The sequence below is a fragment of the Xiphophorus maculatus genome, chromosome 13, assembly GCF_002775205.1.
Source record: "Xiphophorus maculatus strain JP 163 A chromosome 13, X_maculatus-5.0-male, whole genome shotgun sequence".
Classification (NCBI taxonomy): domain Eukaryota; kingdom Metazoa; phylum Chordata; class Actinopteri; order Cyprinodontiformes; family Poeciliidae; genus Xiphophorus; species Xiphophorus maculatus.
Window position 1 is genome coordinate 4,082,623 of NC_036455.1, and position 27,217 is coordinate 4,109,839.

The 27,217-nt window shown below is 40.7% G+C and overlaps 2 protein-coding genes and 1 long non-coding RNA gene across 5 annotated transcripts in view; 1 reads left to right on the forward strand and 2 right to left on the reverse strand.

The window, feature by feature from the left end:
- Window positions 1–10,365, reverse strand: part of LOC102225339 (neuronal acetylcholine receptor subunit alpha-7-like) — a 37,136-nt gene extending 26,771 nt beyond the window's left edge. The window contains exons 1-3 of one of the 3 annotated variants that reach the window (XM_023344880.1): window positions 10,264–10,365; window positions 5,147–5,251; window positions 986–1,079 (exon numbers count right to left, since the gene is read on the reverse strand). In XM_023344880.1, the coding sequence (XP_023200648.1) occupies window positions 986–1,037 (52 nt within the window). In that variant the 5' untranslated portion in view covers window positions 1,038–1,079; window positions 5,147–5,251; window positions 10,264–10,365. Of the gene's footprint in view, window positions 1–985; window positions 1,080–2,526; window positions 2,633–5,146; window positions 5,252–10,263 lie in introns of those variants that run through there. The other 2 variants (XM_023344881.1, XM_023344879.1) reach the window with 2 other exon arrangements.
- LOC102220233 (small conductance calcium-activated potassium channel protein 1-like) lies at window positions 1,047–26,469 on the forward strand. The gene is made up of 10 exons (XM_023344878.1): window positions 1,047–1,280; window positions 14,057–14,929; window positions 15,738–15,833; window positions 17,739–18,026; window positions 18,889–19,010; window positions 20,282–20,423; window positions 20,498–20,608; window positions 22,152–22,279; window positions 23,336–23,405; window positions 25,042–26,469. Exons 1-10 carry the CDS (start codon window positions 1,170–1,172, stop codon window positions 25,264–25,266), a joined length of 2,166 nt encoding a protein of 721 aa, XP_023200646.1. The 5' UTR covers window positions 1,047–1,169; the 3' UTR covers window positions 25,267–26,469.
- On the reverse strand, window positions 10,398–23,401 carry LOC111610512. The gene is made up of 3 exons (XR_002753676.1): window positions 23,312–23,401; window positions 20,495–20,628; window positions 10,398–10,432 (listed from the first exon to the last, which is right to left on the reverse strand). It is a non-coding gene; the product is annotated as an uncharacterized LOC111610512 (long non-coding RNA).
- Window positions 26,470–27,217: the final 748 nt, after the last annotated feature.

Here is a 27,217-nt window from a genome sequence, read left to right on the forward strand (position 1 = left end):
TAAGATTTCAGTTTCATACACTGCTCAGTGTTCAAGTAGCTTTTTAAAAAAATGTGACATTTGTTATTCCATCCACGTTTTATTAATTCCCATGCACATTCTTAAAAAGTTATGCTAAAGTCGAACACAGACTGCACAGAAGAAGAGAAAAAGCAACTGAACTCGGGAGAAAACCTTATAACAACAAGGCAGAGTATGATTAATATTATTGCACTTCTCCGTAGTGCTGTGAAAAAGGAGAAAGAACGGCAATGTGAGTCAGACAAACATCAGGCAGCTTGCTTTAAAGCTCCTCAGAGTGAAAGAAGCAGCAGCTCTGGATTCTTCAGAGTGTTTCTCTTTCTGCAGCAGCAGAAACTTTTACCTTCCTGTCCTCCTGTCTTTCATGTGGTTCTGGTTTTTCATCTACAGCCTGACTATCTCACTCGTCGCCTGTGGGGAAAGTTCACCCGATCTGCCTCTCAGCTCTGTCATCCGCCGTCAGCCCGAAACCTATTCAGCTTCCCGGCTGCAGCAACAGGGAGGCGAGATGCAAGATGCTGATCTGTATGTGTCGTTAAACTGATGGGCTTCCTCTGCAAGGGGGTTACCTTGATCTGAGCGCAGATTTGGACGGAAAGAAAATGTTGGAGTAATGAAATATTCTGACAACTCAGATCGTTTTGCCTGCTGCGTCTGTCATCGTGATGTCAATCTGCCTGGTTAAAAAAAAAAAAGCCATCCAAGTGCAGAACATATGTCTCCCGACAAGAACACATTAATCTAAAAGAAACCCCTAGATGTAAATACACAAGCAAACAGGTGAGCAATACTCTCACTTTTCTCTCCCTAAAATGTTTGTTTCCCTTTATAATTCATATCAGATGAAGCAAAAAAAAAAAAAACAAGGAAAATAGCACCCCGTTCCCAACTGTATTCCTATAAAATGCCACTGCTGCAGCCAGAATCCTGAATGAACGAGGAGGAGAGATAAAGTCAGGCTCACCGTTGATCAAAGCGGAGAGTCCAGAGAGGAGAAGAGCCACAGAGTGCCACATCCTGGTCGGGAACAACCGGAGGGAAAAGAAAACGGAGAAGCTCTAGATGTCAGAGGAGAAGGAGATGGAGAGAGGATGGAGATGTGAGCGGAGCTCCGCATCCAGTCGGCATCAGATGGGAGCAGCGTGAGCATGTGCTCGCTGGAGGAGGAGGAGGAGGAGGAAGAAGAGGAGGAGGAGGCGATGGAGGAAGAGGGGGAGGAGGAGATGAGAGCTGAGAGCTCTGTCTGCCTCTCAGGGGAGGTGGGTCTAAAATGGAAAAGCAAGAAACATGTCAATGATGCGAGTGAAAGGGTTGTAGATAGAGAAGGAGGGTGAGAATGGAAAGGTTTTAATTGGTTGAACAGACGATGTTGAAGATTGTTGGGAAAAGGAGAAGATGAGACCATTCATGTAAATAGTGCAGAGAATAGAAACTATATTAAAAAATTCACACTTGATTTATTCATTTTTATCTTTTATCGTCAAATAAAAATAATGAATAGAAATTCTAAAATATAAGTTCTAAATATTTATCTATTTTGATTTGTTTATTTCATTTTTTAATGATTGATTCATTTTTTTATTTATATTTGTATTTTATTAAAAATATATATCTAAGATTAAAAATATCTTAGATTTATCTGTTTTAATTAAATTATTTTGTTTTGGTTTTCAATCATTCTGGCTTGAATTTATATTTTATTATAATTGAATTTAAAGACATAAGAAGAAACACATTAAAATATGTAATTTCTATTTATTTATGTATCTATTTTTATTTTTTAATTTTATTTAATTTTTCGCCATGAGGTTTGTGACGAAAATGCTGCATGTCAAATAGTTTCACAATTTTGACCCTATATGTGTCTGTTTTAATAAATAAAAAGAATTAACTCATTTGACTAATTAATTATTTAAAAAAAAATAAAAACAGTTACAAAAATAGCTGAATAACATTTATTAATTCGAATACAAATAATAAACGCAAAAAAGAAGATTTAAAAAAAATCTCATAAATATTTGGCTGAGTTTTCTCCTCATCCTTTAGTTTATAATCAGTAGATTATCCTCCAAATCCCCAACATTTCCTCATAAATTCATCCTCCATCCTTCACACACACCCTGCTTTGTGTTCTCTCTCTCTTGTTAACATGTGCTGCACAGCATGTTTCAGAAATCTCCATGACAGATTACTTCACTCGTGATAACACTCCACAGTGGTGACTTCCACGCACCGCTGGGCTGAAAGCCCTGTGAGTGTGTGTGTGGGTGTGTGTGTGAGGTCTTTGAATCAGCGGTGCAGACGGACTCCGGTTTAATTGAGAAAGTGCTGGGCTCTGCAGGAGGACACTGGGAATGTGCATAGTTAAACTCTACTTCTCATTTGTCCTCGTGAAATGCTGATGCAAGGGCAGAGGCAGCGAGAAGCTGAAAGACCGAGGCACAGAAAGGGGGGGAAGGGGGCAAGAAAATGAGGAAGAAAGACTTAGACTGTATAATAGATTACCCTATTACTTCTGCTGCCCTTTGGAATTACCCCCCTCTCTCCCAGGAAGCCTGTCACACATCCGGAGCTACACATTCATGCTCTGCTGCACACAGAGGATGGAGAGTGGGTCCTTTGAGGCGAAAAGAATGATGGCAGAGTCAAGAAGAGCAGGATAAACTGCACATTTGGAGCAGGAAATAAGCAGAATCCAATCATCATGTTGCTGGGGTTTTTTGTTGTTGTTTTTTTGTTAATTTGTGCCAAGCTGATTTTCTGCACGTCACGTTGTTGTGCACCGAGCAACCAGTGTGACACAGAGCCAACAAAACTAAATTCATTAGGCCTCGTAAAGACACAGCTTGGAGGCACCGAGGCGTGGGTGACATCTGGTGGTTTGTTTTCCAAGTGCACGCTGCGCTGGAGCTCAGCACTGGCAGGAGTGTTGTCAGGGAGCAGCGAGGAGCCGGTCTCAATTAACAGGCAGGGGAGTCAGATAAGCAGAGCAGGGCGGAAATGAGATGTTAATTATTTTAAAAAATGTCAGGAAAACAAAGTCAGAGAAGGAACTGAGTTAATTCCACAAACAGTGCTTTGCAAAACTTTAATGCATCGACCAACATATGCATTAGAAAAAGTGGAATAATTTTATGGCATTTTTGTGCCAGGAATTTTGGACTTGTAACAAAAACCAAAATTGCCGTCGCAATCTATTTGAGTCTATCTGATCCATCAAAGGCTTTACATAAATAACTTTAAAGTCTTGCAGGTGTCTTGTTTCCTTTGATCCAATTTATTTATTTATTATGTATCTATTGTGATATTTTACAGTACAATCAAGTAACAATGTTATAAAAATGCTACCTATATCAAAAAAAAATAAATAAAAGAAATCTGACTTTGTAGTTAAACGTTTTGAAATTGGGCCTCTGTCTCTTTAAAAATTCCTGCTCTTTCTGAAACTCTGCCTTCAGGAAGTCATCACAATATTGTTTCTCCATTAATTCTCTAAGAATGTTTTTTTTACCAGCGTTGCACTGAGAGGTACAGTAGCTCAGCAGATGCGCAGTAACAACAGATGTTTGCTAATTGCTACTGGCTAGTCTGAAGGAGCTGAGTGTGGGAGTCGCAGAAGCTTGGAAGCTGCAGCTTACAGGAGGAGCTGTGTCTTGAAGGGAGAGCTACTGTAGGTCCAATCAGGCGTTTTCCGCAGCTGAATGGTTGCCATGGAGATTAAAGGTTTTCCTAAACGCGCATTAAAGAATGGAGACAACACTCCAGGTCTGTTTTTGATGATGGAATAACATTATAAAGGTGATGTAAAGCTTTAAAAAGTTGATTTTACATAACACTGCCCCTTTGACTGCTAGTGAACTATCCATGCAACAGTCTGCGATTTGAAGCAATGTTTAAAGCAGGCTTAATAATTGCACTAAAAGTAAAAATGTGAAAAAGAAAACATTCTCAAATATTAGGGCTGTCAATGTTAACGCATGCTATTAACCTAAAAGACATTACGTGTTAATGTTACATAATGCGTAATGACGGCACTTGACATCATGTAATGTTTACCGATTTTCCTCATTGTTGACTGTGTGGTGTCTTCTGGCTTTGTATTTTTGTGTTTTTATGATGTAAAGCACTCTGAACTGCCTTGTTCTTGAAATGTTTATGCAAATAAACTTGATTTATTGTATTACCTATTTTGACGTAAAAGTCTGCAGAGGGTTACTTAGTTTACAGCAGCACGTTACTTGGCCTTGTACTGCGGTCAACAATGCAGAGACAGGTCTAGGAGTGGTAACATTTAACTTTTACTGCCAAAAACAAGTAAAAAACAACAATATTGTTAATTTTACTGACAGGGGCCCCAAAATACTCTTTTTATTTATATAAAATAATTTATCTGTTTTTGCATTCTTATCGATCAGGGGTTTGGAATTGTCTTTTTAAATAATGAGGTGAGCCTCTGCATTAAAACTTGCTGTTAAATTCACTTTATTCTGGTTGAGCACACTTAATGCTCCACTGTGCTAAATGCTGAATGCCACACCTGACAATGCAGCCATCAGCCATCTGCCATTGCTCCTGCTGTGCTGTGTGCTTTTAATTACCCTGCTGATTGGATTAGGCCCTTTCCTACGCTGACATGTCCCCTCCACTTAATAGGATGTTATCGACAAAACCAGCACTTCCCTGTGAAGTCTGATTTTGTCAGAGTGGCTTTTTTCCTGTTGTCCGGAGTGGAGTTAAGTTGATGAAGTTCTACTCCAATGGATTTCAGTTACATCCTGTTGCAGCAAGTCCAGGAGGAGGACAAAGTGGACTGTAATCCGATAAAATGTGTGGAATAGTGGATCCGGCAAAGTGTTTCTTTGGCGGAAAGTGATTTGTTGTCAAAAACTGGCTACAACTTTCAAATAAAAGAAGTGCCAAATAGCATACCATCTTCTAAAGCTGAAAATAAATCAGAACATATATTAAACAAATAGAGTCCTCTTTTAGATTGTTAAACTGACTCCAAGTGATAAGATTTAGACAAAACCATTTGGGCTGCGTGCCTGTGTGGTCTATGCGCTTAGTTCAGGTAATATTTATGTGTTTATAGCGTCGGGTGATGAAATAAGATATGATGACGTACCTTTAGCCCACTTTGTAATCCAGCTAAAGCTCAGGTCACATTATCCTTTCTCTGAAAAAACAGTTTTCATGTTTTCTGGTGGCTGCTGGTCCAGAAGCACTAGAGCTACAAATGGAAGTACAAAAACATGAAAATGTGAATTTTGCAACATACATCCCCTTTAACATGACTGAGATCTATAGAGTTTGAGTTGGACTTTATTGTTTTTTATGCCTATATATGTATTTCTCTGAGCATTGAAAAGTCTGAGTTTGAGGTAAATCTGACGTGAAGTCCCAACCTGGAAACACCGGCAGCTATCTTGAGCGTTTTTCCTCACATAAATATTATTTACGTGTAGAAAAATAAACAAATAATGTACAAATGCTTTTATAACCCTAAGAGACAGAAACAAATGCTTTACTATAGTCATTCCTCATGCCTTTCCATCTTGGCATTGATGGTGGTGATGGTGATTAACACATACCAGCAGACTGGAACCTCTAACAGACAAAATCCCTGCTTTTATAGGTTACTGTTGACCAATTAATTAAATCCAAAGGGAGCACTTGCTTCCAGTCTAAAATTGTGTGAAAATACCAGGTTGTACTTACTTTTTCATTCAGTTTCTGTATTTTACTGGTTAGGTAAACTGCTGGGTAGTTGGTTGGTTGATCCATTGGTTGTTCATTTGTTTGGGGGTTGGTTGGTCATTGGTTTGGGGGTTGGTTGTTCTTTGGTTGGTTGGTTGGTTGGTTGGTTGGTTGGTTGGTTGGTTGGTTGGTTGGTTGGTTGGTTGGTTGGTTGGTTGGTTGGTTGGTTGGTTGTTCATTTGTTTGGGGGTTGGTTGGTTGTTCTTTGGTTTGGGGGTTGGTTGGTTGGTAATTGGTTTGAGGGTTGGTTGGTTGTTCTTTGGTTTGGGGGTTGGTTGGTTGGTAATTGGTTTGAGGGTTGGTTGGTTGGTCATTGGTTTGGGGGTTGGTTGGTTGGTAATTGGTTTGAGGGTTGGTTGGTTGTTCTTTGGTTTGAGGGTTGGTTGGTTGTTCTTTGGTTTGGGGGTTGGTTGGTTGGTTGGTAATTGGTTTGGGGGCTGGTTGGTTGGTCATTGGTTTGGGGGCTGGTTGGTTGGTAATTGGTTTGGGGGTTGGTTGGTCATTGGTTTGGGGGTTGGTTGGTTGGTAATTGGTTTGAGGGTTGGTTGGTTGTTCTTTGGTTTGGGGGTTGGTTGGTTGGTTGGTTGGTAATTGGTTTGGGGGCTGGTTGGTTGGTCATTGGTTTGGGGGTTGGTTGGTCATTGGTTTGGGGGCTGGTTGGTTGGTAATTGGTTTGGGGGCTGGTTGGTTGGTCATTGGTTTGGGGGCTGGTTGGTTGGTCATTGGTTTGGGGGCTGGTTGGTTGGTAATTGGTTTGGGGGTTGGTTGGTTGGTAATTGGTTTGGGGGTTGGTTGTTGGTAATTGGTTTGGGGGTTGGTTGGTTGGTCATTGGTTTGGGGGCTGGTTGGTTGGTAATTGGTTTGGGGGTTGGTTGGTTGGTAATTGGTTTGGGGGCTGGTTGGTTGGTAATTGATTTGGGGGTCGGTTGGTTGGTCATTGGTTTGGGGGCTGGTTGGTTGGTCATTGGTTTGGGGGTTGGTTGGTTGGTCATTGGTTTGGGGGCTGGTTGGTTGGTCATTGGTTTGGGGGTTGGTTGGTTGGTCATTGGTTTGGGGGCTGGTTGATTGGTCATTGGTTTGGGGGTTGGTTGGTTGGTTGGTTGGTTGGTTGGTTGGTTGGTTGGTTGGTCATTGGTTTGGGGGCTGGTTGGTTGGTAATTGGTTTGGGGGTTGGTTGGTCATTGGTTTGGGGGTTGGTTGGTTGGTAATTGGTTTGAGGGTTGGTTGGTTGTTCTTTGGTTTGGGGGTTGGTTGGTTGGTTGGTTGGTAATTGGTTTGGGGGCTGGTTGGTTGGTCATTGGTTTGGGGGTTGGTTGGTCATTGGTTTGGGGGCTGGTTGGTTGGTAATTGGTTTGGGGGCTGGTTGGTTGGTCATTGGTTTGGGGGCTGGTTGGTTGGTCATTGGTTTGGGGGCTGGTTGGTTGGTAATTGGTTTGGGGGTTGGTTGGTTGGTAATTGGTTTGGGGGTTGGTTGTTGGTAATTGGTTTGGGGGTTGGTTGGTTGGTCATTGGTTTGGGGGCTGGTTGGTTGGTAATTGGTTTGGGGGTTGGTTGGTTGGTAATTGGTTTGGGGGCTGGTTGGTTGGTAATTGGTTTGGGGGTTGGTTGGTCATTGGTTTGGGGGTTGGTTGGTTGGTAATTGGTTTGAGGGTTGGTTGGTTGGTCATTGGTTTGGGGGCTGGTTGGTCATTGGTTTGGGGGTTGGTTGGTTGGTAATTGGTTTGAGGGTTGGTTGGTTGTTCTTTGGTTTGGGGGTTGGTTGGTTGGTTGGTTGGTAATTGGTTTGGGGGTTGGTTGGTTGGTAATTGGTTTGGGGGCTGGTTGGTTGGTCATTGGTTTGGGGGTTGGTTGGTCATTGGTTTGGGGGCTGGTTGGTTGGTAATTGGTTTGGGGGCTGGTTGGTTGGTCATTGGTTTGGGGGCTGGTTGGTTGGTCATTGGTTTGGGGGCTGGTTGGTTGGTAATTGGTTTGGGGGTTGGTTGGTTGGTAATTGGTTTGGGGGTTGGTTGTTGGTAATTGGTTTGGGGGTTGGTTGGTTGGTCATTGGTTTGGGGGCTGGTTGGTTGGTAATTGGTTTGGGGGTTGGTTGGTTGGTAATTGGTTTGGGGGCTGGTTGGTTGGTAATTGATTTGGGGGTCGGTTGGTTGGTCATTGGTTTGGGGGCTGGTTGGTTGGTCATTGGTTTGAGGGTTGGTTGGTTGGTCATTGGTTTGGGGGCTGGTTGGTTGGTCATTGGTTTGGGGGTTGGTTGGTTGGTCATTGGTTTGGGGGCTGGTTGATTGGTCATTGGTTTGGGGGTTGGTTGGTTGGTTGGTTGGTTCGTTGGTTGGTTGGTTGGTCATTGGTTTGGGGGCTGGTTGGTTGGTAATTGGTTTGGGGGTTGGTTGGTCATTGGTTTGGGGGTTGGTTGGTTGGTAATTGGTTTGAGGGTTGGTTGGTTGTTCTTTGGTTTGGGGGTTGGTTGGTTGGTTGGTTGGTAATTGGTTTGGGGGCTGGTTGGTTGGTCATTGGTTTGGGGGTTGGTTGGTCATTGGTTTGGGGGCTGGTTGGTTGGTAATTGGTTTGGGGGCTGGTTGGTTGGTCATTGGTTTGGGGGCTGGTTGGTTGGTAATTGGTTTGGGGGTTGGTTGGTTGGTAATTGGTTTGGGGGTTGGTTGTTGGTAATTGGTTTGGGGGTTGGTTGGTTGGTCATTGGTTTGGGGGCTGGTTGGTTGGTAATTGGTTTGGGGGTTGGTTGGTTGGTAATTGGTTTGGGGGCTGGTTGGTTGGTAATTGATTTGGGGGTCGGTTGGTTGGTCATTGGTTTGGGGGCTGGTTGGTTGGTCATTGGTTTGGGGGTTGGTTGGTTGGTCATTGGTTTGGGAGCTGGTTGGTTGGTCATTGGTTTGGGGGTTGGTTGGTTGGTCATTGGTTTGGGGGCTGGTTGATTGGTCATTGGTTTGGGGGTTGGTTGGTTGGTCATTGGTTTGGGGGCTGGTTGGTTGGTCATTGGTTTGGGGGCTGGTTGGTTGGTAATTGGTTTGGGGGTTGGTTGGTTGGTAATTGGTTTGGGGGTTGGTTGTTGGTAATTGGTTTGGGGGTTGGTTGGTTGGTCATTGGTTTGGGGGCTGGTTGGTTGGTAATTGGTTTGGGGGTTGGTTGGTTGGTAATTGGTTTGGGGGCTGGTTGGTTGGTAATTGATTTGGGGGTCGGTTGGTTGGTCATTGGTTTGGGGGCTGGTTGGTTGGTCATTGGTTTGGGGGTTGGTTGGTTGGTCATTGGTTTGGGGGCTGGTTGGTTGGTCATTGGTTTGGGGGTTGGTTGGTTGGTCATTGGTTTGGGGGCTGGTTGATTGGTCATTGGTTTGGGGGTTGGTTGGTTGGTTGGTTGGTTGGTTGGTTGGTTGGTTGGTTGGTTGGTTGGTTGGTTGGTTGGTTGGTTGGTTGGTCATTGGTTTGGGGGCTGGTTGGTTGGTCATTGGTTTGGGGGTTGGTTGGTTGGTCATTGGTTTGGGGGTTGGTTGGTTGGTAATTGGTTTGGGGGCTGGTTGGTTGGTAATTGGTTTGGGGGTTGGTTGGTTGGTCATTGGTTTGGGGGCTGGTTGTTGGTAATTGGTTTGGGGGCTGGTTGGTTGGTAATTGATTTGGGGGTTGGTTGGTTGGTCATTGGTTTGGGGGCTGGTTGGTTGGTAATTGGTTTGGGGGCTGGTTGGTTGGTAATTGGTTTGGGGGTTGGTTGGTTGGTCATTGGTTTGGGGGCTGGTTGGTTGGTTGGTCATTGGCTTGGGGGCTGGTTGGTTGGTAATTGGTTTGGGGGCTGGTTGGTTGTTCATTTGTTTGGGGTTGGTTGGTTGTTCTTTGGTGTGGGATTTGGTTGGTTGGTCATTGGTTGGTTGGTTGGTTGGTTGGTTGGTTGGTTGGTTGGTTGGTTGGTTGGTTGGTTGGTTGGTTGGTTGGTTGGTTGGTTGGTTGGTTGGTTGGTTGGTTGGTTGGTTGGTTGGTTGGTTGGTTGGTTGGTTGGTTGGTTGTTCATTTGTTTGGGGGTTGGTTGGTTGGTAATTGGTTTGGGGGTTTGTTGGTTGGTCATTCATTTGGGGATTCATTTGTTGATCATTCATTTGTTGGCCCATTTTTGGTCAAATTGTTGATTGGTTGTCTGATCAATCAGTTAATAGTTCTATGATGATCTGGACAAATCAGCTTAGCATCCTTTGGCTTTTTTGAAGTGTTAAGTAAAAAAAAAGCCAAGCACTGTCATGGTTTATTAATACCTTGTACAGGATATGAGAGCTTACAAGATTAGACCCTCATGAACACGGGAGAGTAAAAAGCTCTGTCAGACAGACTCAACACATTGTTTTCATACCCAGGACAGATTATTAAGGTCTGGAGAGACAGTCTTCCTGCAGAAAACATAATGTAATCTGGGTGTGCAGCTCAGACTGGCTCATTTGGTGATAGTTCATAAACATTAAAATAAGACATAACATGATCATCAGATTAATACCCTGTAATGACATTTTCCTCCAAAGAGGTCTGCAAAATTCCATCCATCCATCCATCCATCCATCCATCCATCTTCTTCCGCTTATCCGAGGTCGGGTCGCGGGGGTAGCAGCTTCAGAAGGGAGGCCCAGACTTCCCTCTCCCCGGCCACTTCTTCCAGCTCTTCCAGTCTGCAAAATTTCACAACATATTTAATTTAATGAACAACAGGATCCTGTACAACAATATGTCACCCTCAGCCCTCTGGGTTTCATACATAAAATATTAGGAGTTCAACATTCATTTAAGCTGCAAAACAATGTAACTACAGTACATGTAAAGTCTGCTGGTATCACTGTGGATATTTCTGCATTAGTTGCCAGAAGGCAGCAGGATCAAAAATAACTGTGGCTGCTTTTCCGCTTTTAGTCTCCTTTGAAGTGTGTGCAGACAACAGCTCTCAGTGTTGTTTCATAGATGGGTTCTGATCTGTTTTTGGCTCATGCATTTTAGATTGTAACAGACTTCACTCATTAAATCAGTCTGTTGATGTTTTGGGATCTTACAGGAGACCCTCACCTATATTTTGGCCAGAGCTAAATCAACTTTACTTGTGTCACCTTCTGTCGCTTTGCAGCTTCATATTTTCTCAATCAATTCCACCCAAAAATGTAGGACATTTCCTTAAACTCTAATCACAACCTTTGCCCTTTTAAGTCCTATTTGTTACCTCTCCAAGTGAGTCTTGTTTATCTTTTTTCCTCCCAGCAGATCAGACCGAAGCAATTAACTTGACCAGAAGATAAACTGGCACACGCTGAAGATTTAGGGCACGGAGCAGATTTGCCACTTACCAGCCCCAGCAATTAGGGAGGCTGAAAATATCCCCTGATTCGTTTCACTTTCTTAACAGTCAGAGGAGGATTTGCAGCAGAGGAGACTAACTGAAGATGTGCTGGCTTCTGTCCACAAAGCCCAGAAGAATTGACACTCAGCTACCAACTACAGCAGTGTGGATTTACAAGCTTTTGGCAGGAGGCTTGAATTAATTTGAAGCCTTGCAGATGTGTATAATTTAGGACAACATAATTTAGAAACATTTGTGGTGTGTATAACTAGAACACAGTGAGGACGCAGTAGTTTTTTCCCTATAAAAACAAACTAAATGGGGTAGATTTTTTTATGTTTTTCTGTGCTGAGTGAGATATTTAATGAGAATAAGGAATGAGAATATTGAAATATAAAATACAGAAGTATTTATGCAAACTGAGCCTTCCCACATTTTGTCACGTTACATACAAATATGTTAAAGTATTTGAATTGCTTTTTGTGTGGAACTAGAAATATATGCTCTATTCAGTTTTTCACAACTAGAAGTGTGAAAAGTGCGGCATCCACACAGTGAGAAGAATATATATTAAATATTGCAATGGTTTTTCAGAAAATGTATTGAAATTCACACCAGATGTTTGTTGCATCCTAGGTGCACAAAGGAGCGTTATCACAAATCATTCCTCCCAGCAGCATCACTGCTCCTAAAAAAAACCTGAACGCTTACATCAATGCAGCTATTTTAAGTTTTTTATTTGAAATAATATCCCTGCTGTTGTTTAGAATATTAAAATATTTAATTTCTTGTTTGTCGCATCCTGCACAAAGGAGCGATTTCACAAATCATTCCTCCCAGCAGCTGTAAGACTCTATAACCATCACTGCTAACAAAAAAATTGAACGTTTACATCGATGCAGTTATTTTTAAGTTTTTTATTTTAGATAATATCCCTGTTGATATCTAACATAGAATCACCCCAAAATAACACAAAGAGCTGTGAATACTTCAAAACGCTGTAATGAACAAATGGAAGAGCGTCTGAAGAAGGCAAAACCATGGTGGATGATACCTGCTGTTACTCTCCCGCTGCTCTCCCTCAATCCATCTTTAAATAGACGGTGTCTACAGATTAAATACAGTTTTTTTTTGTTATCCTGCTACTATCCAGTTGCACTCCTTCCACCCTTTGCTTCTTGTATCTTTCCAGTCAGAGGCCGCTCTATTATCTTTGCACCCATCTGTCACACGGATTTAGATAAATTCGTGATGCTGAATGTCATTGTTATGACTCTGGCCTTTAATACTCCACCCTATTGCTTGAATCGGCTGGCATATTTGATATTTCATAATCTCATCACCCCACAATCTCTATTTCACCTGAATAATCTTCAATACTAATCTGCTGAACTGATTGAGGATTACGTCTTCTTTTTCCCCAAAGTGTTTCAAAAATACACTTATCTCATAAAAATAATGAGTCCAATTAATGAGATTATAGATGAAATGTAGGAAAATGCCATTTCTGGGTTGACTTTAAGAACATTTCCAGCTTGATCTTCGGCCCCAGGGGTCTTTACACATTCACATTTGTGCACATGCACACACAAACCATCCGGGGGGATGAAAGTCTGCCAATCCCCTCTGACAGATGACCCAGTCGTTGCCTTTGCAACATCTGCAACTTAGTCCTCGCTGTCATTAAGCCCCATACGAGCTTTAAGGAAGAAGCCCTGACGCGGACGATCACAGAGCGACTGAATGAATGTCTTTAGATGTGATGGATATCAACGAGCCCAACTCAACGTGTTCAGGGAAAGTTGTTGAGCTTCAGCCGAATCCATGGGAGGAGCTCTGGGGGGATCCGCAGGGAAAGTTCACACGTGAAGGGAGCGGACGTCTGAAATATTAGGCTGTTAATGCAACCAAGCTGAATGGTGCTGAATCTTTGTTTAAACGTTCTCGAATGAAAATGATCCTGTTGAGACCTTTTAAGGAGTTCACTTTGAAGATCTTTGCGATTCGGGCGAATGTGACCTTCAGGACTGAGGGCTAAAATACTTCGGTGGGAAACAAGCAAAGCCGTTTTTAATCCTCGCTGTGGATTGTGTTAAGACCCGAGCCTGGACAGTAAGGTAGGATCAAAAACAATAGAAGAAAACCTTTGGATCTGCAGCCATGCAGGGGTACGGAAAAGGATAAGGGCCACTGCAAAGAAATAAATCAGACTTTTTTCTCTGAATTCAGACTTAAATTGCAGAATTCTGACATTTTTCTAAAAATTCTCACTTTTTTTTTTTTTTACCGGAATGCTGACTTTAATCTCAGGTGTAAAGTCAGAATTCTGAGATTAAAGAAGTCTTTAACGAGTTTCTGAGATTAAAGAAGTCTTTAATATCAGAATACCCATCTAAATCGCAGAATTCTGACTTTTCCTCAGAACTTGTGGGGGTTTTTTCTCAGGATGCTGATTTTAATCTCAGAATTAGTCAGAATTCGGAGATTCTCCTGCATAATTCTGATTTAGGAATTCTTTAATCTCAGAACTTTAGACATTTTTCTCTGAATTCTCACGTTTTGTTCTCAGAATTATGACTTTAATCTCAGAATTAAAGTCAGAATTGTGAGATTAAAGAATCCTTTAATCTCACAATACCCACTTTATTCGCAGAATATTTACTTTAATTTCAGAATTATGACTCTAATCTTCTGAGATTAAAAGTCAGAATTTTGAGAAAAAGTCAGATTTATTTTTCTCAGTAGCCCTAATCCTCTTCCATACAAAGTGACAACCTTTGCATACCTGAATTTTTTAAATGTGAGCATATGTGAGGTGTCGAGATATGAGAGATGAGAAAAATCTCTGCTCACTAAGCTTCAGCTGCAATTTTCCGTCTAACTGCTGCTACCATCTGTTCAGACTCTTTTTACCCTCTTGCTTGTTTTGTCTAATACGTTCACTGGTCTTCTGTTTGAACCTTAAAAGCATCTCTTCCCCATGGAGCATTCCCCGTCAATGAACTCAACGGTGGTGGATGGAGACGAGCTGGAGGACCACAGGCCCCTCCTGCCACCAAGGATTGTCGCCCCACCTCAGGCCTACTCGCCCCAATGTGGGATACACCACACAGTCCAGACACCCATCGACCACTCCGCATGGCTGGACAGAACCCAGGCCCTGGCTACCACGCCTTTGTACAACGGCCACCTCTACGTCACTGCGACGCCTCGAACCAACAGGAGGAGAGAGAAAACCAAGAGCAAAGAGAAAAAATGCGAGAAACGGCTGCAAAATCCAGGTGTGAAGGAGCGCAACCACCAGAGCAAAACTAAAACTCTGAGCGCAAACACACTCCAGGAGACGGTTACGTCCTTCACCGATGTGCCCATGTCCCCCAGAGGATCACCCTTCAAGGGCCACAGCAGGTCCAACCTGGATCTCAGGGATGTTGACGGTCGAGGGTACCGCAAGGCAGGCAACGTTTCTCTGGAGATGCACGACCGCCAGAGCCTCCCAGAGATCATCATCACCAGCAAGGACGACAACCTCCAGCAGCAGCAGCACAAACACAAGGCGCTGCAGTATCACCAGCATCCGGGGGAGGCCGAGGGGCCGCTGCCAGGGGCCAAGCGCTTCACCAGGAGCCCCAGCCCCAGTCCTCAGCACAGCCCCAAACGCAAGGAAGACGCCAACAAGGACTCGTACTCGCGGACGCACAACATCGGCTGGCGGCTGGTCCGCAGGAGGGCCCTGTTCCTGAGGAGGCAGCGGCTGAATGACTGCGCCCTGGCAGTGGGGCTGTTCGGGGTAGTCATGATGGTGATGGAGACGGAGATGTCCTGGAGCATCTACAGCAAGGTCAGAGGGCTTCTGGAGTGCAAGGGTCATGCAACAAATCACACTGCACAGCTGCATCTTTAATATGTCATCATATTAATATATCATCATTCCTGATGTTAGAAACAGCAGGAAAATGCTGTTTTTATCTGTTTTAAATCCATTTACACAGGATTGAAGCCATTTCCTCACTTTTATATCCCTGAAATATTTGTATTTATCACCATGTACATATATTACATACAAAAATGTCCAATAAACTCTCAGCTTTACGTTTCATGGGGTTAATTTTAGGGTACAGAAAACAAATAAAAGATCATTCATAGTAAACACTGCAAAAATACCAAATCTTACTAAGTATCTATGACTAGTTTGACTTATTACACTTGAAATAAGACAAAACTAACTTACAAGTAACTTTTCAGCAAGATATAGGAGTTTGTTTTGGGCCAATAATTTCTTGATATTGATGAAAAAGTGCTAGTTCCACTTGCAGATTATTTTATTTATAACAAAGAAATAATGTCTTGATAAGTGAAATAAGGATTTATTTATTTTTAGTAATAAGTTCCTATATGGAGCTGAAAAGTTACTGTCTTACTTCAAAGTGTTCTATAGCAATTATTCCAAAAATACTTGGCAAGATTTTGTTTTTGCAATTAATGCAAAAAATATATATATAATAATAATAATGCACGGTAGTAGAATTTGCAAATGTATTGTTTTGAAGTTGCTTTTATTCAATTGTTCTGATTTTGTTTCTCGAAATTGATTTTAATAAGTCTTAGATTGAATGTGAATAATTGTCCATGTGCTGCTTCTCCTGCAGAGCTCCATCTACTCGCTGTGTTTCAAGTCAGTCATCAGCTTTTCTACGCTCATCTTGTTCGGCCTCATTGTGGCGTACCACTGCTGTGAGGTGCAGGTGACCCAGCTGTTCATTCTTACGTGACCAAAAATTATCCCCAATGTGTCTCTTAACATCTCTGAAATTAAAGAGTCCAACCATTTATCTGTGACATTTAAAAAGTTTCTTATCTGTTGGAAAATTTCTTTCTTAAATTGTTTCAAATAAACGTTTCAGGGTTGTGTATGGGAATATTTTTGAAATAGCACTTTTTTGAACAAACTCAACACCTCACCCTCAGAGGAGAGCGTTATATAACCTGCTTTCTGATTTCCCAATCACTGCTGACCTGGTTTAGCACAGTGACCCAGTGCTGGAGGAAAGCAGGGCAATATTTTAGGACTGATCCTTAAATATTGGTTTCCTCCCATCTTTAGTTTTCTCAGGAAGCTGGAGTTTAATTATAAATAAGGTAGATTAACATTTCCTTGAAGTTTGGAATCTGGTAAAAATCACCAATTAAAATAGCCTTCTCCAAACAAGTAAAAATATAGAAAGCAAGATGTTTTTCTCTTGCTATAAGTAAAGAAATCTGCCAATGGAATGAGCTTATATTGTGTTAATATTTGTTTTTATTTTTTTTTTACTAAAACCAAGCTCCTAAATCTTGCTGATAAGTTACTTGTAAGTTAGTTTTGTCTTATTTTAAGAGTACTAAGATATTTGCACAAGAAACTAAACAGAAATTGTTTAGATTTTGTGTTTCTGCAGTGAATGTTGCAGGATGGGGTGTCTTGAGTTGCAAATATTTTTAAAAATCAGCTAAGGAGTAACATAAAAGTGCTCCTCAAATTATTCTAGTTTGTTTTTAAACATTTTTAAATAGATAAAACTGATGTCTTCCAAATCTGGCAACTACATTCTTATAAAGACATAGAAGAAGAAATTAATACATTTACTTATGGGGACCATATGGACAAAAGTGGATCGTCCACAGGTTAAATAATGGTCCCATGTTAATTTTCACAATAGGTTTAATGTGTAGAATAATAGAAATTGGTTTAGAACAACTTTGGGTAAAAACTGGGATATGTTGTCCATGTTGTCTTGATGTTTCTAATTCCCATTTGCCCAATGTTCATTATTAGAAGATAATTTAAAGTCCCAATTAGTATCCTTCCAGACTAGCAAAATTTATATAGGACCCACGTACACATACATGTTGGGATTCATATTCTCCCTGGACTGGGACCAGTACATTTCAGAAAGAATGTTGGCTGTCCAGTAACAAAACAAAAACTATTTACCACCAATCTAACCTTTACATGAATGTTTTGTTGCCATCAATTCAACAACTAATTAGAATAACAGTGGGCTAAAGAGTATGTGGTATTCTGTGTATACTGTGGTATTACAGTACATACCACAGCATACTGTGGTATTACAGTACATACCACAGCATACTGTGGTATTACAGTACATACCACAGCATACTGTGGTATTACAGTACATACCACAGTATGCTGTGGTATTCCTCTTTTAAATGGGAAATGTTTTGATTAGTTTTGATTACACAAAATTTTACCAAGTATTTTGGTCTAGTTTCTAGTGCTTGTATCTTAATACATTTGAAATAAGACGAAACTAACTTACAAGCAACTTTTCAGCAAGATATATAAACTTGTTTTAAGTAAATATTTCCTTAATATTAATTTAGAAAAGTAGTAGTTATACTGACACTGGGGGAAATGTGAACTGATATCGTTTCATAAATATTGAGGAGTTATTGTCTTAAAACAAGCTCATATTTCTAGCTGAAAAGTTTATTGTAAGTTAGTTTTGCCTTATTTAATGTGAAATAAAATATTTACACTACAAACTAGACATAAAGATTTTGTGTAGACCAAAACTAAATCCAACTTTGGATAGAGTCCTTCCTTAGAATTGCTTCAGCTAAATAATTTCTTCTCTTCCTTGTGACAGCTCTACGTTCATGACATTGGTGCAGAGGACTGGAGAATAGCCATGACCACCGAACGCTTCGCCCTGATCGTCTTGGAGCTCTTCATAGTGGCCATCCATCCTTATCCGGTGGGAATACTGGCATACTTCCAGAAGACCAAAGTCCGCACAACCCTCTCTGAGACTGAGCTGGAGATCATGCTGGCTTTGCCCATGTTTCTGAGACTGTACCTGCTGGGTCGGGCCATGATGCTGCACAGCCGCCTCTTCACAGACACGGCCTCCCGAAGCATCGGAGCCCTGAACAAGGTGGGGGCGAAACTCCTTGACAAGCGTTCTTTAATCTGGCCTGACTGAATCGCGCCAATTTGAAAGGCTGACTTGTGTAAAATGAATCAAGAAGACAAATTCAAGACTCAGGTTTAATTTTATAAAGCAGTGTTTCCCCACCCTGGTCCTCAAGGCACACTGTCCTACATGTTTTAGAGGTTTCCCTGCTTTAATGTGCCTGATTCAACTGATTGCAGTTCAACAAACGCCTGTTGATTAACAGTCATCAATTGAAATCAGCTGGACTGAAGCAAGGAAATACCTAAAACATGCAGGGCAGTGTGCCTGGAGGACCAGGGTTGGGAAACACTGTTATAAAGAGTACAGGCTGAAAACAACCTGCTTAGGATATGATTTATGAAATTTGGAGTCTGTTTTGGACAATGACTTGAGCTGCCATTCGATTTTGTACATTTCATCCTCATCTGTTTATATCTTGTTGTGTCTAGGTGGGCCGAGAGGTCTGTAAAAGTGTGACGCTTGAGGTGTGACTAACAGTTTCACTTTCACGAACCCTGCTGGTTTCACATGCCAGACATGTCCCTCACTGACTCCCTTCATGTGCCCGCTTTCATTCCCATATCTCAACATGTCCACCTGGCTAATCCCTCCCTTATAACTGCAATATAAAAGTGATGAAAATGACGCCTGCATCCCTCCCTCCTCTGCAAAACCAAACCTATTGTCCATGTATCGAGCCAGATTGCGAACAAGTTTTCTTATCCCTCATCTCCTCTGTGTTATGTAAGGATTATCTGACAGGTGCTATTCTAAGTAGTCTGGCTAAGTAGTGCTCTTGTGTCAAAATGATGACGTAATGAGTGGATTTTTTTATCGCCAGATCCACTTTAACACCCGCTTCGTTGGAAAAACGTTGATGACTACCTATCCTGGTACTGTCCTGATGATTTTCAGTGTTTCTCTGTGGATTGTGGCGGCGTGGGGCCTACATGTGTGCGAGAGGTATGTGTGTGGAGAGCATTTGATGTGGAAGCGACACATAATTTCTGGTTTTAGTTTGCTGAACTACAAAATCTTTACAAAAGTTTTAAGTCAGAACTTATTCCTTCAGGCATTTTGAAGGAGTTTCAAAATTGATAAATAGTTTCCCAACTTTATGAACAACACTGGCTAGAGGACATATACATGCTGACGTATAGAAGTACTTATGAATGTATTGTAATTTGCATTAGTGAAATAATTTGTCCTCAGTGAATAGGGTGTGAAAACCGGTAGCAGCCCAGGGGCCAGATTCTTGTAAAGTCCGGCCCTGGGTGTGGTGCATGTTGATGCGCCACTATTTATAAGTTGTTTTTTTACCGTTTGTGATTTGGAAGAAATTTAAAATGACTTCAAACCTAACACAGTAAAACAGTAGTAAGGGTTGACACCGTGATGTCAGTAACGTCGTAACGCAGTTCGCTAATCCGGCGGCTTTTTTCAGTAACAAGTAAACTAACGCGCTACTGTTTACAAACTAGAAACCAGATTAAAGTTACTCATCCAAATCGCTTTGCGTTTTTGTCGTTTTACTATTTATTTATTCGTTATCCCACGCAGCGACATAAACGTCAACAATGGCGGGAGGAGAGAGATGCGCGTTTTCTAGCCGGAAATGCAAGAAATATTTTGAGTTTATGTCAGCTAAAAATTACAATATCAACATACTAGCGACAAAGTGCTTTTGTTACACCTTTGAAAATAGGTGGGACAAAATAACGAGTTATTTTTTGAAGGCCTATTTCAAAGAAAGCCCCCTAGTGGAGGATGGAGACATTACCAATCGCTCCCAGATCAGGAATACGAGCAGATTGTTGATGTTCGGATCACAATTTCCTTGAATAAAATGTCACAAACATTAATACATGAAAAATTTTAACTTTACAACAATTTTCTGTCTGTATTTATCTTTGTTTTTCCTTATATAAACTAACATGAATTAGTATTTATTTTGTTAATTCCTGATTGCCATTTTTATGTTGAGGCAGCAGGGGGCGTTGTTGGCAGCTACTAAAAAGCTACTAAAAGTAACTTAAAACGTAACTTGTAATCTATCTTAGTTAACTTAGTTACTTTTAAACTATTTTATTGGATTATTTAAAATCAAATTATCAGTAAAGTAACTACTAATTGCTCATTTTTAAGGGGTAATCAGTAATAAAGTTACTTTTTCAAAGTAACTATGCCATCGTTGGGTTGACAGGGGAAGAAAATTGTCTTGTTTGTCCCTCCAGGCACCACAATTACAGAGACCTTAGCAGCAACTACATGGAAGCCCTGTGGATGGTCTCCGTCACCTTCCTGTCCATCGGTTACGGAGACGTGGTCCCTCACACTTACTGTGGCCGCAGCATCTGCCTCCTCACTGGGATCATGGTGAGACAGAGGCGGGGAGTTTGATCCACGTGAAGTTCAATCCCATCAAACCCTAAATACTGGTTTCTCACCAGGGGGCGGGATGCACGGTCCTGGTGGTGGCGGTGGTGGCCAGGAAGCTGGAGTTGACCCGAGCTGAGAAGCACGTCCACAACTTCATGATGGACTCTCACATCTCCAAGAGGGTGAACACTGACAACTACAGCTGCAACAAAACTATTGTTTTAGTTGTCAAAATTGGCACATTCTACACATTTCTCATTTAACCACTTGAACCTTTGACATATAAAACATTCGATCCCACATCCTCTGGAATGGGTGTGGTGTATTTCTGGGTTTAATCCGTTAAATTTGAATGATTCTTGTTGCTGAAGATTTGGAACATTGAAGATTTTAAATTTTAACTTGATATGAGCTTCAGGCATCAGACAAGACAAACATTTCTCTGCAGGGAAGAAGAGGAGTAATTGTTTATTTTCCATTAAAAATGTCTATTTAATCATGGTAGCCTACTGAAATTGCTCTGAGTATAATTTCAAGTATTTCCAGCGATAGCGTGTGAAATTATTTTGAAAATATTTTCTATCATTAAACCGTATGATCTTCTGAAAGCTGAACGTCCAACTCAATGGACACCAGGAGTTGGGATAACAATTATTAATTGTTACTGTGCAAAGAAAAAAGTATTCGAAAGGATTTTATAGCGTATTTGTGATTTCACAATTAATTTATTGTATTTGTATTGCTGATGTTTTTTATGAATATAAACTCTGACTTTCTTGAACTAATTGTAAAAAATATATGTCTTTTCCTCTAGTGAAATGCTGAAAGGGCGTAAAAATTAGTTGGATAAAACATTTGTTTGCTATGTATATTAGGGCTAAAATATTAAATTAAATAATTTATTTTATTAAATTTTTATGCTGGGGTTTTTTTTTATCAGTGTAAACTCTGACTGTGTTGAACTGCTAGTAAAGAAAATTATTTTTCCCTTGATTGCAATGATGAAGATTTTGTTGGATAAAATATTTGTTTACTCTTTACATAAAAATCCCATCTATATATTAAAATAAACAATCCAATTCCTTTAAAAAAAAAACTAGAAAATAAACATTTTATTGCCTAAAAGACATTAAAATGTGAATTTGAACCAGCTGAAGATAAAACTGCCACTTGAGGCTTTTTGGGTAAAACATATTTACAGACAAAGGTGTCTTTATAATAAGTGCAAAATTAAAGTTTTGGCTTAATTACTGCTCTGGATATGTTGGGATTATTTAGCATATTTTGAGTCTGTATATTCCAGTTAGTTGGCTTTTGTCAACTATTATATTAGTTGCTGATTATTTCAATAATCGATTCACCAAGACTATTCCAATTAATTGTTTCAGCCCAATTATAATCATACGTGTTTTATCTTTTTTGACATCTTTAATAAAGATTGACATGAAAAATTGTGAAAAATATGCAACCGGGGTAAAAAGTTTGTGTGGGTTAGTAAGAATCCAACAGAAAGGGATTCAGAAAGACGAAGATGCTAACCTGGAGGATTTATTTACAATCTATTTTCAATATGAAAGTCGATAATGAGTCTAAACGACTTATGGGGCTCTCAATAATATATGCGGCTTGTTGGTGTTAGTCAGCACATCCCGTAAAAACAGCACTTAGAGGTTAGGTGCATAAACACGCAATAACTCCTCGTGATTTTCTGCGCCCTTTCACCAGATAAAAATTGCAGCAGCAAATGTGCTGAGAGAGACTTGGCTCATCTACAAGCACACTAAGCTGTCAAGAGAAAGAGACCACACCAGAGTCCGCATGCACCAGAGGAAGCTGCTGCTGGCCATCCACCAGTAAGACCACAGGAACCTGCCGCCTTTTGAATTTGGTTTCCATCTATCATCCGATCCCACAGAGCAGAATCAGTAGTTTATGGAATATAATTTCCAGTATTTTCCAGTATGATCCAGTAGTTTTTGATTTTTTTTTTTTGCAGGTTTCTCCTTTTCTGTGTCATCTCTATAAAGTTGGTGTCAGTAAATTGTAAAGCACAAAATTCTGATTTAATTTGGAATTCAAATACATTTTTGTGTTACTCTACAGTGCATTTCCGCATCATAGATTGCATCTGTGTTTGCTGTTTTACCTGCTACATTTAGGAGGTATTTATTTTAAAGTAAATTAAGTTTTATTCATCTAAACATCTTTATTTGCCCAGTGTTGGCTGGTGGGCTTGGCACAGAAGATACAACTCCAGGAAGGAAATATTTAATTTTGATGTAATTTATGTGCCAATCAGTGATTGATATTTCAATGATTCTACTTTAAAAGAGAACATGCTTAACCTAAAGTTACACCGTCTCACTAGTTTGTAGTGCAAATATCTTAGCACAAGATAAAACTAACTTACAAGTAACTTTTCAGCAATAAATAGCAGCTTTTTCGGTTAATAACTCTTTAATGTTGATTGTTTTAAAAGAAGTTCTAGCTCTACTGCCAGATTATTTTACTTCTAACAATCATTTTTTTCTCATGTTTTCCCTTCATGACACTGATTATTCACTACTGTTCTCCAACAAACCTCTGACGCCTTCACAAATGGAAAATCCAACTAATGTGAACGCTATTTACAAATTAGGTGGCCTCTGAAGGCAGTTGGTTTCTCTTATTTAGGGGTGACAAAGTAAAGGGGACTGAACAGAAATGCATGCCCACTTTTCAGACTTTTAATTATTAAAAAAATGTTTATTATTCACCTTTTTCCCACCTTACTATCATCCAATCATGAAAATAAAATCCACTGAAGCTTGCTGGGGACAGAGTGACAAAACTTAAAAGTATCCAGACATTTTGAATAATTTTTCAAGTGATTCCTACAGACTTACAGCTGACTGTCTCTCCACCTTCAGGTTGCGGAGAGTGAAGATGGAGAAGAGGATTCTTGCAGATCAGGGGAACACGCTCGTTGACCTCTGCAAGGTGAGAGAGGCAAGTGAAGGCATCATGTGCAGTTGCACCTAAAATTATTCAACACCCCCAAAAATTTAGGTTTATGAGCAAAATATAGAAGCATTCGAGGTGTTTGCAATAAACAAACCAAACTAAATTTAGTTGGTTCTCTAAACTCAACCCAAAGTGCCTCAAATGCAGTCTCAGAATTATTCAGCCTCTTTACTTTGTACGAGTTTTTTTTTGCTCTTTTGACCAAGTCGTCAGCTTTGTCCAGCATTCCTGAAGAATCTTATTTACAATTCCAAAATTGTGTAAAAGCTTGATAACCTTATTTTATAACCAGAAACCAAAAATAAAAAAATACTCTTTGATTTTAAAATCAATTATTTTTAATGGGCTAAGCTAAATAAGGTAATTTGTTTCACATAGTTTTTGTAACTATAAACAGACCAAAGGAAGAAAAGGCTCTCAGGGTTGCAAAGGTTGCTGATCCACAGCATCACTGAGCCACCGCCCTGCTTCTCTCTCAACAGGAAGTACCTTAATGTATGCCTCATTTTTCATGTCCAGATATGCTGACAAATGACGAAAGGTTCTGGTTTTGAGTCATCTGAATTTGCAAGTGCTTTTGGATCAAGCAAAATTGGTCCAAAAGCCATGGCTTTTGCTGGTGCTGGTCCTTTGTGGTCCAGGGAGGATTTTTGACCACTAACGTTCACAAATCTTGCTAATCTGGAAATTTGCCCTCCTATGCAATTCTGTTTGATTCTAATCTACCTTCACTACTTTATCTGAGATTTCTCCCATTGTATTGGATTTCTTTGGTTGTATTTCTACTGGGCCAATCAGCGAACAGAAGGAGAATTTGTGAACGATGACGTTGATTTTCTACTCTGTTTTAAATTTGTAGTCTGCTTGTGGTTTTAAGAATGATACCAGAGGAAGTGAACAAAGTCGTTCTGTCCATATTGGCCAAATATTGCATTAACATTAAAGCTGCAGTATGTAACTTTTATTATTATTTTTTACATAACTGCTAAAACTGTCACTATGTCATAACAGTATGATATGAGACAAATAATATGTTAAAAAAACATCAAGCTTCTCCGCTAGATTTTTCAGAAACAACCAATAAGAGTCAAGAGGAGGGTCTTAGCGATCTCAATCATGTCCATGTATGCGCTGCTCACACTTTCTCCCTTGTTGCACTTTCTTCTCATCAACCAAACGTGTCATGAATGCTTGGTGTAGTTAGCATGGCCACAGGTTTTCCTGTAGAAGTAAGTTGTTTCTCTGCCTTTAGCATGTTTAGCAGGGAGTGTATGAGCATGATTGGCAGCACTAAGACCCTCCTCCTGGCTCTAATTGGTTGTTTTTGGCTGGGAGTGGTGGATTTCTTCAGAGGAGTTTTCACAGATTACCTGTTTCGTATTAGTACAGTATTTTTATCAGACAAACGAGTCTCATCAGGACAGGTCCTCTAACTCATGGAACATGACTGTTTGAATTTGTTCACAGCAAACACCTGAACAATTGCGAATTTTGCCAATAAACCAAATTTTTCTAAATTGAAGATTGAATTGCTTTAGCTGCAACTGTAACTCCCTGAAAACAAATCCTCGATCGAGCGTTGGTGTAATTCCTCCACCAAACTGGCGCGCAGATGCAGAGCCTGATGTACGACGTGCTGGCGGAGGTGCAGGGCTGCAGGGGGGAGCTGAACTCGCACATCGGCAGCCTGGTGAAGAACGTGGAGGAGCTGAGGGAGGGCTTCCGGTGCCTGATGCCGCTGCTGTCCAGCACGCTGTCCACACAGAACTCCTCCATCCGCCACCTGCTGAGAGAGAGGGAGGAGAAGAGCGAGTGTGTGAGCGGAGCAGAGGGGTAGAAAGGCACAGTGGGGAGGAGAAGAACCCGGTTTCAGGAGGTTTCTATTGAAAATTGCACTATGGCGGCCATGCTGGGGCAGATTTCCTGACTCAGGTGTTGGACAGGTTTGTACTGATGTGCAATATATATATATATAAAACATTATATGTAGCAGAAATACAAACATATGTAGAAATTTGTCCCAGCTCACTTCTTCTCAAGGTATTTCTCCTGGACTAACACAAAACGTTTCACTGATATTATATTGAAGTCTAATGGTGCGTTCACACCAAACGCTTCTGACGCTTCAAGTTCGACGCGTGTGCACTTTTGGTGCGTTCACACCAAACGCGCTTTGAGCATCAGGTGCGTGTGGTTTACATTCAAAATCTATGCGGAGCTTCGGACGCTCTTGACGCTCTTGACGCTTCGTATGCTCCAAACGGTTCAAATTGCGCCACGCTAGACGCTCGAAACACGGCAAATGGCCCTCGACGCGCCTCGACATAGGCTGCGTTCACACTGCGGCATAAAGTGACCCAATTCTGATTTTTTGCCGCAGCCATTCACACTTCCAGATATATGCGACCTGTATGTGTTCTCCAGTGAACGAGCAAACGGCCTGAAAGTAGAGGGCGCAATGAGGTCAGCATTCTCAGCGTTCTGCCAACCGCCATGAAAAGAAGAAGAGCTCAGTGTGCGACATGGATGTGAACATGGATGCTAACGATGGAGCATAGCTTACACATTTGTTGTTGTTGTCCGACCGAAGCAGCATTTTAACAAATTAATCCTCATTACAGTCCATCATGGTTGTTGTTATTCTTTCTGCGAAATAGGATGCAGAATAGTGGTGTTTGTTGAGTATCATTGACATTCAGGTCGGATGAATGCGACGCATTTGAATCGGATAAGTATCGGACATCCAAGTGGACTTGTTCGCATTCGAAATGAATCCGACCTGTGTTGTTCAGACTGTCATGAAAAGACCAGATACAGGTCGCATTACGTCAAAAGAATTGGAATTGGGTCACTTCAGGCTGCAGTGTGAACGCAGCCAAAGTTGAACGTAAACCAGATGCGCCTGACGCTCAAAACGCGTTTGGTGTGAACGCACCATTATGGATTTAAAGTTGATCCTAATCAAGTAAAATTTTACAGTTGACCTGATACGACGTAATTGAGGCCCTGTGGATTATTTTCTTCAGGTTATTTAATTGTTTTTAAGCATCTGTTTTGTTTTTTCTTTTAAGAAACTGTTATTCCTCATCTATAAAAACTGTATTTTCTGACCGTGAAATAAACACTTCGTACATTTTAACAGCTTCGTATTGTGTTAAAAGCATGCAACATGACTATATAAACTCCAATTTATATATTTTTATGTCTGTTTAAGTAACATTCTTTGAATTTCAGTAGAATAGATTCACCTTTTTGGGTTATGTTTCTAAAATTATAAAGCAACACTTTTGTGAATGTTTCCAAAAAGATTCATTCATTCATTTGTTAAAGACATTTTTCAGTTTTCAGAGCAGCTTTGCTGGCATAAATTTGAAAATCATCCAGCCGTTAATTTGTTGCACAACTTCAAAAAGTTGGCTTCATTCAAACTAATGAAAACCCAAAATTTAGACCTTTGGAAAATGAAAAGATATCACAACAGAACAAAATACAGATAAATATTTGGTGAAACTGCTGTCTTGACACCCTCCGCAATTTGGAAGATAATTGCTAAAAAAAAAATACTATTCAAAGTCATGTAAACCAGCTTATTAATAGAATGTTTAGTGGAAGGAAAAATCTGGTATAACCACAACATTGACAGGATTGTGAAGCCAAACATTCAAGAATTTTGAGGAAGATTCATAGTGCAGACTGAGGCTGGAGCTGGTAATTAAAGAGCCACTACAGGTATGTACAGGCTGCAACTGTTGCTTTAACTTTAATAATCCACTTTTGAACTAGAAATG